General features: G+C 52.2%; 1 protein-coding gene across 1 annotated transcript; it reads right to left on the bottom strand.

Moving 5' to 3' along the window:
- Positions 1–1,728: 1,728 nt before the first annotated feature.
- GDF15 (growth differentiation factor 15) lies at positions 1,729–4,729 on the bottom strand. The gene is made up of 2 exons (XM_054466044.2): positions 4,392–4,729; positions 1,729–2,617 (listed from the first exon to the last, which is right to left on the bottom strand). Exons 1-2 carry the CDS (start codon positions 4,666–4,668, stop codon positions 1,968–1,970), a joined length of 927 nt encoding a protein of 308 aa, XP_054322019.2. The 5' UTR covers positions 4,669–4,729; the 3' UTR covers positions 1,729–1,967.
- Between the last annotated feature and the right edge of the window lie 14,887 nt (positions 4,730–19,616).

Below are 19,616 nucleotides of genomic sequence, written 5' to 3'. Positions count from 1 at the left end.
AAGCCTGGGCCAAAGGGAAGAATGGGAGCACAGTCCCCACATGGAGACAATTGAATGAGTTTGAATAAGGCTGCATGTAAGAGGGGTATCTGCAGTGGGTTTTGAAGGATGCGTAGGAGTTTGAGAATTGGAGAGGAAAGGGCATGCTGGCTGGGTGGACCAACTTGTGCAAGAGCTTGGAGAAGCACAGAGAAGGCACAGGCCCAGCCCTATACCTTGCAAAGGCAACAGCTGTTGTTTGGGGAAAGACTCAGTGACGCCATCTGCTGCCTTTTGGTATTGAGTTTAATTTTGAAGCCTCCTAGGTGCCCATTTTCAACAGCTTTGCTGTGACTGAAGTAAGCCTGCTCCCGTCTCAGGGCCTTTGCACTTGCTGTTTGTATTTACTTGCAATGTCCACCCTCAACTACCCGCTCCCTGACTCCTTTTCTTCCTCCAGGTCTCAGCTCAAATGTGACCTCCCCAGGGAGGCCTCCCCATCCAGCTATCTAGATCGCCTCTGCCTCTGTTCACTAATGAACTGATGGGTTGAATCCCCAGCACAAATCTTACTGCAATCAACTACTTTCTTAGGATTTACTCATTTGTCCCCTTCACTCAACCAAGCTCTGCAAAGTGGGGTGGTTCTTGTGTGTCTTCTTACAGCTGTGTCTGGGGCCTGGCATAAAGTGGGCACTCACTGAATACATTAAGGGGAACCTGCAGTCATTCAGGTTGGCCTGTGGGCGGTGGCATTCCCAGCAGATACACCTCACTGCTGGAAGTGGGTACTCTGTCCCCCAAGACACCCATCGCCATTCCTCTCAGAGATTCAGGGTGGGCAGGCAGTTTGGTGTGGGGAGGGGGCTGGACTCAGCACACCTGGGAATTCCAAGATCCTAAACAGGAAGTATATACAACCTGGGAGACATGGTGTGCATGAAAATATTCTTCACAACTTATTTGTTTCTCCCTGCTCTTTACATATGAAAGAATGAGGTGTCACTAACGTGGAAGTGCCACAAACAGGAGGGATGATGGGACTCACCCCTCAGGTTGGGGACAGTGCCACAAAACAAGGCACTTGGTTGCAGATAGACTTGGCTCTGAGCTGCCTGTGTTCGGAAAGGTGACTCCCAAGTGGGGAGAGACAACAGGATGGTGATAGAGACAAAGATAGAGACAGATCCTCTGCCTCAGCCCCCAAAGAGAGAAGTTCTGAGGAATGAGGAAAGATGGAGAGAAGCTGAGACTTAACAGGGTGTGAGGTCTCAGCTGTTTCCAAAACAGAAATACCAGCCTGGACAACATGGCGAAACTGATTCTCTAAAAAAAATACAAAAATTAGCTGGGCATGATGGCATGCGCTTGTAGTCCCAGCTACTCAGGTGGCTGAGGTGGAAGGATCAATTGAGCCCGGGTGGTTGAGGCTGCAGTGAGCTGTGAGTGTGCCACTGCACTCCGGCCTGGGCAACAGAGTGAGACTCCGTCTAAAAAAAAGAAAAAGAAAAAAGAAACAGAAATAGGGAGATAGAGAAATAGAGACAGAGAGTCAGGAATGGCCAAGGCTGCCTTTGGAGCTCACAGGTGTCATAAGCACCTTCCAATGGCTTGGCATCTCCGAGAACACCTTGCCACTCATTCCTTGAGCCTTTCCACTTACCCTCTCCCAGGTCTCCTAGAGAAACTGAGGTCAGGGAGAGGAGGATCTTCTCAAGGTCACCTTCCCTTATCCTGGACACCACAGGGGGCACTTCAGACAGCTTTATTTTTATCACCAGAGTTTTAAATAAATACATAGTTCCATCAGACAAGCCCCCCAGTTCCCAAGAAGGTCACCCCAATAAATTAATAATAAATAACAGACATATAAATACAGCTGTTTGGGCAGGAATCGGGTGTCTCAGGACCCTTGAGCCCATTCCACAGGCCAGGACAACTGAGGTCGCGTCCCCCGCGCAGGTGCACAGTGGAAGGACCAGGGCTGCTCATATGCAGTGACAGTCTTTGGCTAACAAGTCGTCATAGGTCTGGAGCGACACCCCGGTGTCGGTCTTTTGAATGAGCACCATGGGATTGTAGCTGGCGGGCACGCAGCAGGGCGCTGGCACCGTGTCGGGCTTCAGGCGGTGCAGGCTCGTCTTGATCTGCGCGTGCATGTTTGCCGCCCGGAACTGGCTCGGGCACGCGCCGATGCACATGGTCACTTGCACCTCCCGTGGCGAAAGCACCCAATCGGCCCAGCCCAGGTCTTCCAGCGACGCGCGGACCGTGTGCAGACGGCAGCAGCGCCCGGGCCCGAGCGGACAGTGGTCCCCGTTGCGCGCACGCGCTCTGCGGCGCCCCCTGGCGGCTCGCGGCCGCAAGTGCAACTCCAGCTGGGGCCGTGCTGACGAAGATTCTGCCAGCAGTTGGTCCGACTGCGACGGCGGCGGCGACAGTCGCAGGTGCAGCGCGGGCGCCTGGGGTCTTGCAAGGCTGAGCTGACGCCGCAGCAGTCGTGTCACGTCCCACGACCTTGAGGCCGTCGGAGACAGCCGGAACAGAGCCCGGTGAAGGCGGGAGGCCTCGGGGAGCCCCTCGGGAAGGGCGGCCCGAGAGATACGCAGGTGCAGGTGGCCGCCAGATCCCAGCCGCACTGTGGGAAGACAGATAGGGAAGCTGGTCACCCACAGGCCTACCGTTTTCCAGGAACGGGGGTGCCCATTTCCCCTAACACGCCAAGCTGGATCTCAGCACGGCGCCGGCGCCTTTGCACAAGTTATTTCCCCTACCAAGAGCATTTCTCCGTGCGGGCGCGGTGGCTCACGCCTGTAATCCCAGCACTTTGGGAGGCCGATGCAGGCGGATCACTTGAGGTCTGGAGTTCAAGACCAGCCAGGCCAATATGTGGCCAATATGGTGAAACGCCCGCTTCTACTAAAAATACCAAAAAATTAGCTGGGCGTGGTGGCTGGCGCCTGTGATCCCAGCTACTCGGGAGGCTGAGGCAGAAGAAAGGCTTGAATCGGGGCGGTGGAGGTTGCAGTGAGCCAAGATCGTGCCACTGCACTCCAGCCTGGGCAACAGAGGAAGACTCCCTCTCATGGCTGGCTCCTCCTCTTCCTTCCAGCCTGCCTAAAATAGGAAGCACCCTATTTTATTTCCTTGTGTATCATTCATATTCCCTACTTAGAATCTTAGCTTGGTTGACACTGTGCCTGACACACAATAGGTGCTTAGTAAATACTTGAAGGAATTAATGTATATCTGATATTCAGACAGCCTGAGATTCCAACCATGACTCTGCTTTTCTTCTGGCAGTCAAAAACTTACTTGCTTCACTTATTTATTTATTATAGTCTTGCTGTTACCCAGGCTGGAGCGCAGTGGGGCACTCACGGCTCAGTGCAGCCTCAATCTCCTGGATTCAAGTGATCCTCCCGCCTCAGCCTCCTGAATAACTGAGACTACAGGCACACACTATCATGGCTGGCTATTTTTTTTTTTAAACATTTTTGGTAGAGATGGGTTCTCGCTATATTGCCCAGGCTGCAATGTTCTGGCCTCAAGCGATGCTCCCATCTTAGCCTCCCAAAGTGCTGGGATTACAGGTGTAATCCCGAGAAATGAAGAGTGCCAAACCCATCACATTCCAGACTACTGAGCCTCTAGGAATCACAGCCCCTCAGGCTGGTACAAGTGTTAGGGAGACTGGGGAGACTGGGGTTTGAGGGTGCCTTAACCTAGTTGCTAGGCTCAGCAAGGGTGAGAGGTTTGCCTGGAGTCACACGGCACAGATGGGTTTAGGGCGGGCTAAGAGTGTGCCCCTCTGCCTGCCCCCTCCTGGGTCCCACCGCAGCCCAGACCTCATCCGGTGCCCTGCACCCTTGGAGCCTCCATGGAGGGCACAGAGATGGAGAAAATACTCTCCTCCTCCCCTAACAAGTCGCTTGTTGCATGTGACTTTAGCAGTGCCTTGACAAGCGATTTCATCAGATTCAGAACCAGCTCCAGCTGGCTCTGCCCATCACAAACCTCTATCCATGCACCACACCCCCACTGTTTCTCTTGAATCCTGGCCCCAGCCCAGGTCAGGGACCATGCCCACACCGCATGCCCGACCCCGTCCCTGGTTTTCCCAGGTGCTGTGCACATTCAGGAGGGTTCCTGGCAGCCCTGTACCTCAGTTTCCCCATTTGCAATTTGGGGACGGGTTATAACCTCCCACGTTGTGGGTGCAAATCAGGCATCAGCTACCCCATCAGACCCAAGGGGATCCAGGATGTTCCTACCCAGGATGTTCCTACCCAGGGCACAGATGGGGCAACTGAGGCTCAAAGGTAGGTCTGGGCTTTTCAAGACAAGAGGAATCCCTGGTTAGATATGGGGGCTGCTTGGCGGGTGGGAGGGGATCTCTAAGATTCACTTACCTTCTGGAGTGAGTATCCGGACTGCAGGGGCCGGGACGAGGTTGGTGTTCGAATCTTCCCAGCTCTGGTTGGCCCGCAGCCTGGTCAGCAGGTCCTCGTAGCGTTTCCGCAACTCTCGGAATCTGGAGTCTTCGGAGTGCAAATCTGAGGGTCCCGGGAAACTTGCGCGGCTCGCCTCGGCCAGAGACAGGGCGCCCCCATGCGGCGGCCACGAGAGCACCAGCAACACCAGGAGCATCTGAAAGCCATTCAGCGTCCTGAGTTCTTGCCTGGGCATGGCTGTGCTCGTTGCGGCTCTGAGCTGGGACTGACCAGATGCTGCCGGACCGGCCTTTATAGTCCCCGGACTTTGTCCGTCTCCGCCTGCTCAGTCCCGCCCTCCTCCCCCTGCCTGCAGAGTAAACACTCCAATGACCACAGCTGGGCGAGGTCTGGGGGTGTATTTAGGGGGAGGATCTTTAGGTGGGGGCGCTCTTAGTAAAGCTGGGGCACGTTTCTGGGCCTCAGTATCCTCTTCCTCGATATGAGGACACCATTCCAGCCTGGGAGTCTTTTTGGAGGAAAAAAAGACATTGTTACTATGTGAAAAATTCCAGACAGGAGTTTAAGAGGTGGCTGTCTATGCCCATGGGATTTCCTCTCTTCTCTTTTTGGTTGGGGTCAAAGGCTAAAGATGGTGAAAAACAAAGGAAGGAGAGGAGAACGGGCTAGATGGAGCCAGGAAGGGCAAACTTGATGTGTCATTCCTCTCTGCCATGCCTGTTTCCTCACTGGGAAAAAAGGGACTGAGACTCTCACCGGAGAGGTGGTCAAACGAGGGGTAAAGCACAGGGCCAGACACATAGGAGGCGCTTGATAAACTGGGTGTTATTGCAGTTACTCATCCTCCTCTGGAGAACTCCTACTCATTCTTCAAAACTCTACCCAAAAAGCCCCTCTTCCAGGAAGTCTTCTCCAACATTATCTTTCCAGTCTAAGCAGGGTGCTCCCAAACCCCATCCTTTTGTCTGGCTCAGCGCTCACCTTGAAGCCATCCTCACAGGATTCATAATTCTGGGGGCCAGGCATGGTGGCTTATGTCAATAATCTCAGCACTTTGGGAGGCTGAGGTGGGTGGATTGCTTGAGCCCAGGAGTTCGAGACAAGTCTGGGCAAGATGGCAATACCTTGTCTCTAAAAAAAAGCATTCTGCACCGGGCCCGGTGGCTCACGCCTGTAATCCCAGCACTTTGGGAGGCCGAGGCACGTGGATCACCTGACGTCAGGAGTTCTAGACTAGCCTGACCAACATGGAGAAACCCTGTCTTTACTAAATATACAAAATTAGCCGGGCTTGGTGGTGGGATTACATGCCTGTAATCCCAGCTACTCGGGAGGCTGAGGCAAGAGAATCGCTTGAACCCAGGGGGCGGAGGTTGCAGTGAGCCGAGTTTTCACCATTGCACTTCAGCCTGGGCAACAAGAGCAAAACTCTGTCTCAAAAAAAAAGAATTCTGGACAGAAATTTAGTTATAATTAAGCATTAATCAGGCTGCATTTTGACCCACTTCCTTGTGACCGCAAGTTGCTTGTAGCACCTGATACCGACCATTTGCTATAAATGTGATTTCTGACCTTAGAATCATAAGACTTTTTTAAAGAATTTCTTAAGATGTTTTTGAAATCCTTAACCAACGACACCCACCAGTGTGAAGACCCCACAGAGGAACGGAATTCGCATGAGAATACAGTTTCTTACTGTCCGTGACTTCACCTACTGCACTCTTTCACCAAGCAATGACCTCCACACTTCAGCCTACTCCAAAACCCTTAAAAACTAAAACTCTAGCCCCTGGCCAGGTGCAGTGGCTCACACCTGTAATCCCAGCACTTTGGGAGGCCAAGTCAGGTGGATCGCCTAAGGTCAGGAGTTCGAGACCAGCCTGACCAACACGATGAAACCCTGTCTCTACTAAAAAATTTCAGAAATTAACCGGTCGTGGTGGCACATGCCTGTAATCCTAGCTGCTTGGGAGCCTGAGGCAGGAGAATCGCTTGAACCCAGGAGGCGGAGGTTGCAGTGAGCTGAGATCATGCCATTGCACTCCAACCTGCAAGCTCCAGCTCCCAGGTTCATGCCATTCTCCTGCCTCAGCCTCCCGAGTAGCTGGGACTACAAGCACCCGCCACCACACCTGGCTAATTTTTTTTTTGTATTTTTAGTAGAGATGGGGTTTCACCATGTTAGCTAGGATGGTCTTGATCTCCTGACCTTGTGATCCGCCTGCCTCGGCCTCCCAAAGTGCTGGGATTACAGGTGTGAGCCACTGCGGCCGGCCGACTCCATCTTAAAAAATATATATATATGTATATATACATTTATATGGCCCCAAACTCCTCCTCCTGGAAATGGATTTGAGGTTCCCTCCTATCTCCTCATTGGGTGGCCCTAGGATTAAACCTCTTTTTTTTTTTTTTTGAGACGGCGTTTCCCTCTGTCCCCCAGGTTGGAGTGCAGTGGCACAATCTCGTCTCACTGCAACCTCCGCCTCCTGCCTCAGCCACCTGAGTAGCTGGGATTACAATCGTGCGCCACCACACCTGGCTAATTTTTGTGTTTTTAGTAGAGACGGTGATTCACCATGTTGGCCAGGCAGGTCTCGAACTCTTGACCTCAAGTCATCCATCGGCCTCTGCCTCCAAAGTGTGGGGATTACAGGCATGAGCCACTGCACCCAGCCTTTTTTTTTTTTTTTTTTCCGAGACAGTCTCTCGCTCTATCGCCCAGGCTGGAGTGCTGTGGCATGATCTTGGCTCACTGCAACCTCCGCCTCCCGGGTTCAATTGATTCTCCTGCCTCAGCCTCCTAAGTAGCTGGGATTACAGGTGTGCACCATCACGCCGGGCTAATTTTTGTATTTTTAGTAGAGATGAGGTTTCACCTGGTTGGCCAGGCTGATCTTGAACTGCTGGCCTCAGATGATCCACCCGCCTCAGCCTCCCAAAGTGCTGGGATTACAGGTGTGAGCCACCACACCGGTCGGATTAAAACTCTTTCCATGTTGCAACCTGGTTTCTCAGCTGTTGACTTGCCGAGTGCATGGAGCAACAGACCTGTAATCACAGTTACAGCCCCATGGCACTGGAAGTGTCTGCCCAGCTCTGCTGACCCAAGACTGGTGGTTCCTTTGGGGCAGGGATGAATCTGCTCTTGTCTGGGCCCAGAGAGGAGGTGGCACAGAACTGAGGAGCTGGGGTTTTAGAGCAGGGCAGGCTGGTGTGGAGTCCAGCCACCAGATGGTAGAGGGGCAGGGGATGCCCCAGGAACACCCTTCCCCCTGGGGTTCCCAGACCTTCTCCTAATGCTCAGGATTCCTGGCCTCAGGCGTCAGCCCTTGTGCCTATGTCCAACTTCCTGGCTGCGGAGAGGAAGGGCTGCTCTGTCTAGCAGATAGTGGGTGTGTGTGGGTGTCTGCATGTGACAAGCATGCGTGGGCAAGAGACACAAGGACTCACTGTGGGGGTCACACAGCAAGGCCCCCAGTGGAGTCACAGGGTCTCCAGGCCTCTCCCCACCCCAGCATGTACCCGCTGCTGTGCAAGGCCAGCCAAGCCTCCAGCCCTCAGGGTCTCAGCCACAGCCCTGTCCTAGGGGAATTTTTTTTTTTTTTTGGATTGGAGTCTCGCTCTGTTGCCCAGGCTGGAGTGCAGTTGTGCGATCTCAACTCACTACAATCTCCGCCTCCCGGGTTCAAGCAATTCTCCTGCTTCAGCCTCCCTAGTAGCTGGGATTACAGGCGTGTGCCACCATGCCCGGGTAATTTTTGTATTTGTTGTAGAGATGGGGTATCACCCTGTCATGTTGGCCAGTCTGGTCTCGAACTCCTGATCTCAGGTGATCTGCCTGCCTCGGCCTCCCAAAGTGCTGGGATTACAGGCACGAGCCACCAAGCCTGGCCCCCAAATAAGAACATCTTTAAAGAAAAAGAAAATAGACATGGGGGCTGTCCTGGGGGTGGAGGTCTCAGAGCTCACCTGTGCTTTTGGACGAGGTTGGGGCCCAGCTCCTCCTGGCTCTCCTTGTCTAACTGGTGCTCTGAAGGTCCTGGTGGCGTTTCTGCAACTCCTGGAAACTGGAGTCATCCGGATCAGAGTGCTTGTCCGAGGGTCCCAGGAACCCCAGAAGGTTCTCACTGTGCAGAGTCAGGGTGCCCCCCCAGGGTGCCCCCAACATCATCTGTAACATCAGCAGCATCTGAGAGCATCGCTGTGTCATGGGTCCTGGCCAGGGCATGGCTGTGCTAGTTGCTTTCTGAACTGCACTGACACCTGGGGTCTGGCTTTATAGCCTGCATGTTCCTTCCCAGCCGTCCCCCACTACATCAGACCCTGCAAGCAGAGTAAACACTCCAGTGACCATGGCCAGGCCAGGTCTCAGGAATGTGTTCCTGCAGAAGCTGGGGCGCCTCTCTGACCCTCTGTATCCTTTCCCAAGAAATAAGGACACCAGGCCGGGCGCGGTGGCTCGTGCCTGTAATCTCAGTACTTTGGGAGGCCGAGGCGGACAGATCACGAGGTCAGGAGATCAAGACCATCCTGGCTAACACGGTGAAACTCCCCTCTACTAAAAATACAAAAAAATTAGCCGGGCATGGTGGTGGGCGCCTGTAGTCTCAGCTACTCGGGAGGCTGAGGCAGGAGAATGGCGTGAACCCGGGAGGCGGAGCTTACAGTGAGCCGAGATTTCGCCACTGCACTCCAGCCTGGGTGACAGAGCGAGACTCCATCTCAAAAATAAAAAAACAAAACAAAACAAAACAAAAAAACTTGGTAGTCCTTTTTTTTTCTTTTTCTTTTCTTTCTTTCTTTTTTTTTTTTTTTTTTTTTTTTTGAGACAGGATCTCGCTCAGTTGCCCAGGCTGGAGTGCAGTGGCGCAATCTCAGCTCACTACAGCCTTGATCTCCTGGGCTCAAGCAATCCTCCTACCTCAGCCTCCTAGATAGCTGGGACTATAGGCATGTGCCACCACACTCAGCTATTTAAAAAAATTTTTTTTTTAGCCTGGGCACGGTGGCCCATGCCTGTAATTCCAGCACTTTGGGAGGCCAAGGCAGGCAGATCACCTGAGGTTGGAAGTTTGAGACCAGCCTGACCAACATGGAGAAACCCTGTCTCTTCTAAAAATACAAAATTAGCCGGGCATGGTGGCGCATGCCTGTAATTCCAGCTACTCGGGAGGCTGAGGCAGGAGAATTTTGCTTGAACCCGGGAGGTGGAGACTGTGGTGAGCTGAGATTGCACCATTGCACTCTAGCCTGGGCAACAAGAGCTAAACTCCATCTCAAAAAAAAAATTTTTTTAGAGATAGGGTCTCACTGTGTTGTCCAGGCTGGTCTCGAACTCCTTGGCTCAAGGAATCTTCTTGCCTCTGCCTCCCAAAGTGCTGGGATTATAGGCATGAGTCCCCACACCCAGCCAAGCTGGTAGTCTTTTTGGAGATCAAGGCTGCAGTGAGCTGTGATTACGCCTCTGCACTCCAGCCTGAGCAACTGAGCGAGACCCTGTCTCAAAAAAAAAAAAAAAAAAAAAAAAAAGGACTACCAGGCTGGAATGGTGAGAAGCAGGACAGTAAGTAGTGTACTTTTTGTTTCTGTTTTTGTTTGTTTTAGAGACACGGTTTGGCTCTGTTACCTACTTACTGCAGCCTCGACCTCCTGGGCTCAAGGGATCCTCTCACCTCAGCCTCCCGAGTAGCTGGGACTAGAGGCGCGTGCCACCACAACTGGCTAATTTTATATTTTGTAGAGATGGGGGTCTTGCTATGTTGTACAGGCTGGTCTCAAACTCCTGAGCTCAAGCATCCTCCTCCCTTGTCCTCTCACAGTGCTGGGATCCTGTGATGGCATGAGTCACCACATCCGGCCACTCGCCTGGCTCTGCTTCCCCAAATATTTAACCAATGACCTCATAGCCAGCCTCATGGCCAAGCTGAGAGGAGAGATGGGGCGGATGCAGGCAGGTGGCCAGAGTTGAACTCAGCAGGTCGGATCCTGTGTTCCTCGCCGACAGCTTCCATGGGTCCCCAGAGGTGGAGCTGGGATGGAAGTAAACAGAGCGCAGGGGCCGGAGGTCAGGCCAGTCCCTCCACCTGGCAGGGCCCCAATCTCCCAAAATCTCCCCCCTCCACTACCAGCTCTCAGCTATCAACACCTTTGTGAAACACACGGCACGCAAGAACACAAACCACTTTTATTGATTGTTTCTTGTGATATAAGGTAAACAGGGTCATAGGAGGAGATTTGGAAGAGGCACAAAAGCGGATTATTTAAAAACTTCCTGCAGGCCCCAAGGACAAGAAGAAATGCTGTCTCATGCTCGTGACTGTCCTCGAAAGCCAGGATGTGCCTGTGCCATCTAGGGGGTTCCGCAGCCAGCCCGGGTTCTTTTTGTTTTCTGTTTGTGTTTGTATTTAGACACGGGGGTCTCACTATGTTGCCCAGGCTGGTCTCAAATGACTGCGTTCAAACGATCCTTCTATCTTGGCCTCCCAAAGTGTTGGGATTATAGGCATGAGCCACTGTGCCCGGCCATGGGTCCACTCTTTTTATTTTTTTATTTTTGAGACAGAGTTTCACTCTTGTTGCCCAGGCTGGAATGCAGTGGCGCAATCTCGGCTCACCGCAGCCTCCCAGGTTCAAGTGATTCTCCTGCCTTAGCCTCCCGAGTAGCTGGGATTACAGGTGTGAACCACAATGCCTGGCTAATTTTTTTTGTATTTTTAGTAGAGACAGGGTTTCGCCATGTTGGCCAGGCTGGTTTTGAACTCCTGACCTCAGGTGATCTGCCCACCTCAGCCTCCCAGAGCGCTGGGATTACAGGTGTGAGCCACTGTGCCCAGCCACGGGTCCATTCTTAATTCAGAATGATCTCAGTACAAGATCTTTAGTTTAATTACATTTGCAAAGACCTTCTTTCCAAATAAGGTCACAGATACTGAGCGTTAGGACTTGGACATATCTTTTTTTTTTTTTTTTCCTGAGACGGAGTCTCGCTCTGTCACTCAGGCTGGAGTGCAGTGGTGCAATCTCGGCTCACTGCAGCCTCTGCCTCCCGGGTTCCAGCGATTCCCCTGCCTCAGCCTCCTGGGTAGCTGGGATTACAGGTACATGCCACCATGCCCAGCTAATTTTTGTATGTTTATTAGAGACAGGTTATCACCATTTTGGCCAGGTTGGTCTCGAACTCCTGACCTCAGGTGATCTGCCTGCCTTGGCCTCCCAAAGCGCTGGATTACAGGTGTGAGGCACCACGCCTGGCCTAATCTTTATACAGCCTGATGTGGTGGATAGATTATGTCCATTTCACAGATGACAAACTAAGGCCAGAGAGGTGGGCTTGTCATGGCCACACAGCCAGAAGACAGCAGGGCTGGGGTTAGAGCCCCAAGCAGCCAGCCACTGAGCCTGTTCCATCTCCCTCAGAGCCTCTGAAATGCTAACAGGCCAGCATGAGATGAGATTTTTGCCAGCACAGCATGGGGCCTGTGGTTCTCCTGCAATACCTGGGCAAAGTGGGAAGAATGCAGTCTCAGAAAAGGGACACCCTGGCTGAACACAGTGACTCAGGCATGTAATCCCAGCACGTTGGGAGGCCAAAGCAGGAGGATCGCTTGAGGCCAGGAGTTGGAGACCAGCCTGGGCAACACAGTGAGACCCCAAGACCCCATCTCTTTTTTTTTCTTTTGAGACAGAGTCTCGCTCTGTTGCCCAGGCTGGAGTGCACCGGCGCAATCTTGGCTCACTGCAACTTCCACCTCCTGGGTTAAAGCGATTCTCCTGCCTCAGCTTCCCGAGTAGCTGGGATTACAGGCGTGTGTCACCATGCCCAACTAATTTTTGTATTTTTAGTAGAGACAGGATTTCACCATGTTGGCCAGACTGGTTTTGAACTCCTGACCTCAAGTGATCCACCCACCTCGGCCTCCCAAAGTGCTCGGATTACAGTCGTGAGCCACCATGCCGGGCCCTCTAACAATTTTTTTTAAAAAGGCATTTCCCTCACCTGGAGACGTTTATCTGCACCTCTTCAGAGACGAGGTGAGGTTAAAAAAACCTGTGAGCATGTCAACGCACCCCCAAAAAGTGCTCCATCAATGAACACTCCATCAATGGGAGTTTCTTTCTCTTTCTTTCTTTTTTTTTTTTGAGATGGAGTCTTGCTCTGTCATCTAGGCTGTAGTGCAGTGGTGCGATCTCGGCTCATTGCAACCTCCATCTCCCAGGTTCAAGCAATTTTCCTGCCTCAGCCTCCCGAGTAGGTAGGATTACAGGCACCCACTACCATGCCTGGCTAATGTTTGTATTTTAGTAGAGACGGGGATTTCATGATGTTGGACAGGCTGGTCTCGAACTCCTGATGTCAGGTGACCTGCCCACCTCGGCCTCCCAAAGTGCTGGGATTATAGGTGTGAGGCACCGTGTCCTGCCTGTTTTGTTTCTTTTTAGACAGGGTCTGGCTGTGTAGCCCAGGCTGGAGTGCAGTGGCACAATCATAGGTCACTGCAGCCTCGACCTCCTGGGCTCAAGCAATCCTCCCCCATCACTCTCCCGAGTAGCTGGGACTATAGGCATGTGCCACCGTGCCCTGATAATTTTTTACTATTTTATAGAATGGGGTCTTCCTGTGTTGCACAGGTTGGTCTCGAATGGCTGGGCTCAAGTGATCTTCCCACCCCAGCCTGATGCCACTGTGCCTTGCTTTTTTTTTTTTTTTTGGTGAGAGGGAGATTTACTCTTGTTCTCTTGTTGCCCAGGCTGGAGTGCAATGACGCCATCTCGACTCACTGCAATCTCCACCTCCCAGGTTCAAATGATTCTCCTGCTTTAGCCTCCCAAGTAGCTGGGATTACAGGCATGCACCACCATGTCCAGCTAATTTTTGAATTTTTAGTAGAGACGGGGTTTCACCGTGTTGCCCAGGCTGATCTCGAACTCCTGACCTCAGGTGATCCACCCACCTTGGCCTCCCAAAGTGCTGGGATTACAGGCGTGAGCCACTTAGCCCAGCCATTGCCTTGCTAATTTTTAAAAAATTTTGTAAAGATGGAATCTCACTATGTTGCCCAGGCTGGTCTTCAAATCCTAACCTCCAGCAATCCTGTCACCTCGGCTTCCCAAAGTGCTGAGATTACAGGCATGAGCCTCTGCACCTGGCCTAATTTCTGCCTTTATAGATTTACCTATTCGGAACATTTCACAGAAATGGAATCTTACAATATTTGTACTGTAGTTTCGCCTTGATGGAGAATGCTGCTGTAAAAGCGGGTGTACACGTTTTTGTTTGAACACCTGTTCTCATTTCACTTTGCTCTCTACTGAGGAGTGGAATTACTGGGTCACAGAGTAAGCCTGTATTGAACTTAATGGGGAACTGCCAAACCTTTTCCTCTCAGTTTTATTTGTCATTGTGAAATCTTTCAGGCACGCACAAAAGTATTAATAATAAAATCACAAACACCCCTATCCAGCACCCACCTAAAGAAAAATCATTCCCAAGAGAGTTGAAGTGGTCCCCGCAGCCCAAGGCAGGTTCTCCCCAATCTCAAGGAAGCCTTTGTCTGTAATTAGGATTTGCTCATGACCACGTATGTTTTAATTTTATATATATATTTATTTTATTTAATTTTATTTTTTTGAGATGGAGTCTCGCTCTGTCGCCCAGGCTGGAGTGCAGTGGCGCGATGTCAGCTCACTGCAAGCTCCGCCTCCCGGGTTCATGCCATTCTCCTGCCTCAGCCTCCTGAGTAGCTGGGACTACAGGCACCCGCCACCACGCCCACTTAGTTTTTTGTATTTTTAGTATAGACGGGGTTTCACCGTTTTAGCCAGGGTGGTCTCGATCTCCTGACCTCGTGATCCAGCTGCCTCGGCCTCCCAAAGTGCTGGGATTACAGGCGTGAGCCACCAGGCCCGGCTGGAATACAGTCTTTGCAAAAAAAAAAAAAAAAAAAAAAGGGTTTGGAAAAGTATCTAAACAAAGAGATGGCTGCTGCCTTCCATAATTAAAAACAGAAACAAAAATCAGAAAACTCTCAGGAAGGTGGAGAATCTGATTTCTGGAGTTACCATAATTTAGAATATTCAAATGCTCACTTTTCAACAACAAAAACATCACAAGGCATACAGAGAAACAGCAAAGTGTGGCTCATTTTAAGGAACAAAATTAACAGACAGAAACCATCCCTAAGGAAGCACAGACATCAGACTCACTAGACGAATACTTTAAAATAACCGTCTTCGCTGGGTGCGGTGGCTCACGCCTGTAATCCTAGCACTTTGAGAGGCTGAGGCAGGTGGATCCCCTGAGGTCAGGAGCTCAAGACCGGCCTGACCAACATGGAGAAACCCTGTCTCTACTAAAAACACAAAATTAGCCAGGCATGGTGGTGCATGCCTGTAATCCCAGCTACTCGGGAGGCTGAGGCAGGAGAATCGCTTGAACCTGGAAGGCGGAAGTTGCTGTGAGCCAAGATCACACCATTGCACTCCAGCCTGGGCAACAGAGCGAGACTCCATCTCAAAAAAAAGAAGAAGAAGAAGAAGTTCGAGACCAGCCTGGGCAACACAGCGAGACCTCATCTCTACAAAAATCAAAGTAATTAGCCAGGTGTGGTGGCGCACGCCTGTAGTCCCAGCTACTTGGGAGGTTGAGGTGGGAGGATTGCTTGAGCTCAGGAGGTAGAGGCTGCAGTGAGCTATCGTTGTACCACTGCACCCCAGCCTGGGTGACAGAGCAAGACCCTGCCTCTAAAAACAAAAACCACAAAGTTTTTGCCAAGGAGCCATACTTTGGAGTATCATGTTCTGAGTCCCGACAGCCTCCAGAAGGAACCAGTCCTGCTGTGACACCTTGATTTCGGACTTCTGGCTGCCAGAACTCTGAGAGAAGTCCTGTTCTTTTAGGACACCAAGTTTGTGGTCAGTATTATGTAAACAATGTCATCTGCTGCCCATTTTTATCTCTGGTGGTTTTTTTTTCTTTTTTGAGACAGAGTTTCTGTCTGTCACCTAGGCTGGAGTGCAATGGCACGATCTCGGCTCACTGCAACCTCTGCCTCCTGGGTTCAAGCGATTCTCCTGCCTCAGCCTCCCAAGTAGCTGGGACGACAGGCACACGCCACCACACCTGACTAATTTTTGTATTTTTAGTAGAGACCGGGTTTCACCATGTTGGCCAGGCTGGTTTCGAACTCCTGACCTCAGGTGTTCCATCTCCCTTGGCCTCTCAAAGTGTTGGGATTACAGGTGTGAGCCACCGCACCTGTCCTTTTTTTTAAGACAGAGTCTCTCACTGTCATCCAGGCTGGAGTGCAATGGCATGATCTCGGCTCACTGCAACCTCTGCCTCCCAGATTCAAGTGATTCTCCTGCCTCAGCCTCCCCAGTAGCTGGGATTACAGGCGTGCACCATCACACCTGGCTAATTTTGTATTTTTAGTAGAGACGGGGTTTCACCATATTGGCCAGGCTGGTCTCAAACTCCTGACCTGAAGTGATCCACCCACCTCAGCCTCCCAAAGTGCTGGGATTACAGGCGTGAGCCACCGCGCCCGGCCCCTGTCCAGCTAATTTTTAAATTTTTTTGTAGAGACCGGGTCTCATCATGTTGCCCAGGCTGGTCTGGAACTCCTGACCTCAAGCGATCCTCCCACGTTGGTCTCCCAAAGTGCTGGGATGACAGGCATCAGCCACCATGCCAGGCCTCTTTTCAATTTCTTGATGGATATATTGACATCCAAAAATTTGAAATTGCGATTGAGTCTAATTTGTTGTACCCTCCAAATCCCCAAGTTTTCATCTTGTCCTTGTGGAGGGCAGGTTTTACGTTGCCAGCCAGTTAAGGCCAAGACCCGGTCATGGCCTGCTTCTCCCCAGCCATGACCTTCTGTCCTTTCTGAGCCTCTGGCCTCAGTCAGGTGCCCTTCCCTCCCCCTCTTCCCCCTGCCCCCCACCCCTGTGCTCAGCAGGGCAAGAAGACCGTGGCAGCTGAGTGTGAGTCAGCAGGGCTGGGACCGTGGGGGACGGAAGTGGTGGGCTCAGCCTTGGGGACCGGCTGTGCGAGTTCCTGCATAAACTAGCCAGGAAGTGGGTCAGCTGAGGCTTCCCCCACGTGCTTGCTGCCCGGAACCCATTGGCCGGGTAACCCTGGGCCTCCCCCTTCACGTTCCACATTAGCAACCCAGTTCACACGCTCGCTCCCATCATAATTTTGCTGTTCACAGTGTGTATTTATGAAGCACCTACTGCATGCCAAGCTCTAGCTGAGCTCGGATACGCAGCCCTGTGATAGGGCTATGGAGATCTGCTCCGAGTCACAGGGGTAAACTGAGGCTCGGAACAGGGCAGCTCTGTGCCTGAGTTACACAGCACAGCACCTGGGTGACCTAACATCCCAAATCGTCATCCTCGGCTGGCTAAGTCCCTCTCTGTGTCTCCGTGTCCTCACCTTACACAAAATATCTGGAGAATTTCCACCTTTTCTCTTTGTGTCTATGTCTCCCTGACTCTCCCTCCATTTCTGCCTGTCTCTCATCGTGTCTATCTCTGTCTGTCTCTGCCTCCCCACGCCCTTATCAGCACCGTACAGGGAAGGGAGAGGTGACAGCCTGACCCAACCCTCCCTGCTTCTGGGGGACTTGGACATGTCCGGGCAGGTCTGAGGCACTCCGCGTAAAAACTGGTGATTGCTTGGAGGCAGGGAGCCAAAAGCCGAAAGAGAGGGTGGGAAGGTGGAAGACGTGTGGGGGAAGGAGTCAGTTGGGATTTCTGGTGCTGGACTTTGCCCCCTCACCCCCACCCCAGGCTGTCATCACTTTGAGGATGTCTCGAGACCACTGCAGCATCTTTCCCAAACCTTGGATTTTGAGGGATGCATAGGAATCCTCCAAGCATCAATAAGGGCTTTGGGGAGGGTGGTTCTGGGAAGAGGAAGTAGGGGATATTGAGACAGCCGGGGGTCAGCAGAAACAAGGGAATGGGGCTCAAATGCCCGGTACAGAAATCCTATTTCTTGTAGGCGAAAGGGAGCCGCAGAGGGTGTGAGAGGCCCAGCAGTTGGAATGGAGTGGAAGGGCGAGAATGGAGGCCGAGATCCTCATCTTTTCATTTTTATTTTATTTTTTTAGATACAGGGTTTCACTCTGTCACCCAGGCTGGAGTGCAGTGGCGGGATCTCAGCTCACTGCAACTTCTGCTTCCCAGGTTCAAGCAATTATTCTGCCTCAGCCTCCTGAGTAGCTGGGATTACAGATGTGTACCACCACGCCTGGCTAATTTTTGTATTTTTAGTAGAGATAGGGTTTCACCATGTTGGCCAGGCTGGTCTCAACCTCCTGACCTCAGGTGATCTGCCCACCTTGGACTCCCAAAGTGCTGGGATTACAGGTGTGAGCCACTGTGCCCAGTCCACAGCTACTTTATAAGATTTATTTTTACTTTTGTAGAGATAGAATCTTGCTATGTTGCCCAGGCTGGTCTGGAACTCCTGTGCTCAAGTGATCCGCCTGCCTCGGCCTCGCAAAGCACTGGGATTGCAGGTGTGAGACAACGCACCGGGCCGACCTGCTCCTTTGAGTAAGGCTGGGAGCACCCAGGCGAGGGCGGAGGGGGCCTCTAGGGGATGGAGCCTCGTGCAGCCTCTCAGCCACATCCTGGGATGATCTTTGGACCCTTTAGCTGCCTGTGCAGCCCTCATCCCAAGGGGGGACCTCCATGCTGTACTCCCAGCTGCCTGATCCTTGCTGTGTCCCCAGTCCAGGGCCCAGCCCACAGTGGACACTTCCTGAATGACTGGGACAGCCACAGGGTGAGGGGCCTCCTTAGGTGGGGACCCCAGACTGCAGGAGGAGCCTGGTGATTCCAGCGTCTTTCACTCCTGGGAGGAGGCACTGGTGCCTTGCCGAGCCCCTGGCTGGCCTCAGGAGTGGACCCACAGCACTCACCTCTCCTCCCAGCAGTTTATTGCATCCCTACTGTGCCCCTGGCACTGTGCTGGGCACAGGAGACACAGATGGGGCCCCACACATACCCATCCACCCTCTCACAGAGGCTGTCAGTTACCACCCAGAGTGCTATAATGGGGACACCCAGGGCAGCTGTAGGAGTCAGAGGAGATGCCTAGGTAGCCAGGAAGGGTCCTGGAAAAGAAGGTGATGGTAACTGTATTTATTTTGTGGGGTTATTTTTTTGAGACGGAGTCTCATTTTATCACCCAGACTGGAGTGCAGTGGTGTGATCTCAGTTCACTGCAACCTCAGCCTCCCTGGTTCAAGCGATTCTCCTGCCTCAGCCTCCCGAGTAGCTGGGATTACAGGCATTTACCACCATGGCTGGCTAATTTTTGGATTTTTAGTAGAGACGGGGTTTCTCCATGTTGGCCAGGCTGGTCTCGAACTCCTGACCTCAAATGATCCATCTGCCTTTGCCTCCCAAAGTGCTGGGATTACAGGCATGAGCCACCGCACCCGACCGGGTTTTTGTTTTTGAGATGGGGTCTCACTCTGTCACTCAGGCTGGAGTGCAGTGGCACGATCACCACTCACTGCAGCCTTGACCTCCCCAGGCTCAGGTGATCCTCCCACCTCAACCTCCTGAGTAGCTGGGACTACAGGTGTGCGCCACTGCACCTGTCTAATTTTTGTATTTTTTGTAGAGATGGGGGGGTGGTCTTACCATGTTGCCCAGGCTGATCTCGAACTCCTGACCTCAAGTGATCCATCCGCCTCAGCCTCCCAAAGTGCTGGGATTATAAGCGAGAGCCCACACCCTGATCATTGTATTTACTGAGCAATGACAGGGCACCAGGCTCCAAGTTAAGGGCGGTAAAAGCAGAATCTCATTGAATTGCCACAAAAGCCCCATGAGGAATGGGTAAACTAAGGCTCAAGACAGCAAAGGGCCAGGTGTGGTGGCTCATGCCTGGAATCCCAGAGCTTTGGGAGGCCGAGGCAGGTAGAGAGCTTAAGCCCAGGAGTTCGAGACCAGCCTGGGCAATATGGCAAGACCCTGTCTCCACATTAAATAATAATAATAAGAGTCGATCCTACGGGAAAGACCACCCAGATATGAATACCTCCACTGGGGGTGCAAGAACCCTCAGTCCTCTGTGACTCCAAGGAAGTTCCCCCAACCCATGGGGTCCACTTGCTCCAGGACATCTTCCTTGTTGTCCAAGTCCCTTTGGTGTCA

Source organism: Pongo pygmaeus, chromosome 20, assembly GCF_028885625.2.
Source record: "Pongo pygmaeus isolate AG05252 chromosome 20, NHGRI_mPonPyg2-v2.0_pri, whole genome shotgun sequence".
Taxonomy (NCBI): domain Eukaryota; kingdom Metazoa; phylum Chordata; class Mammalia; order Primates; family Hominidae; genus Pongo; species Pongo pygmaeus.
This window is presented reverse-complemented; position numbering and strand designations above follow the sequence as displayed.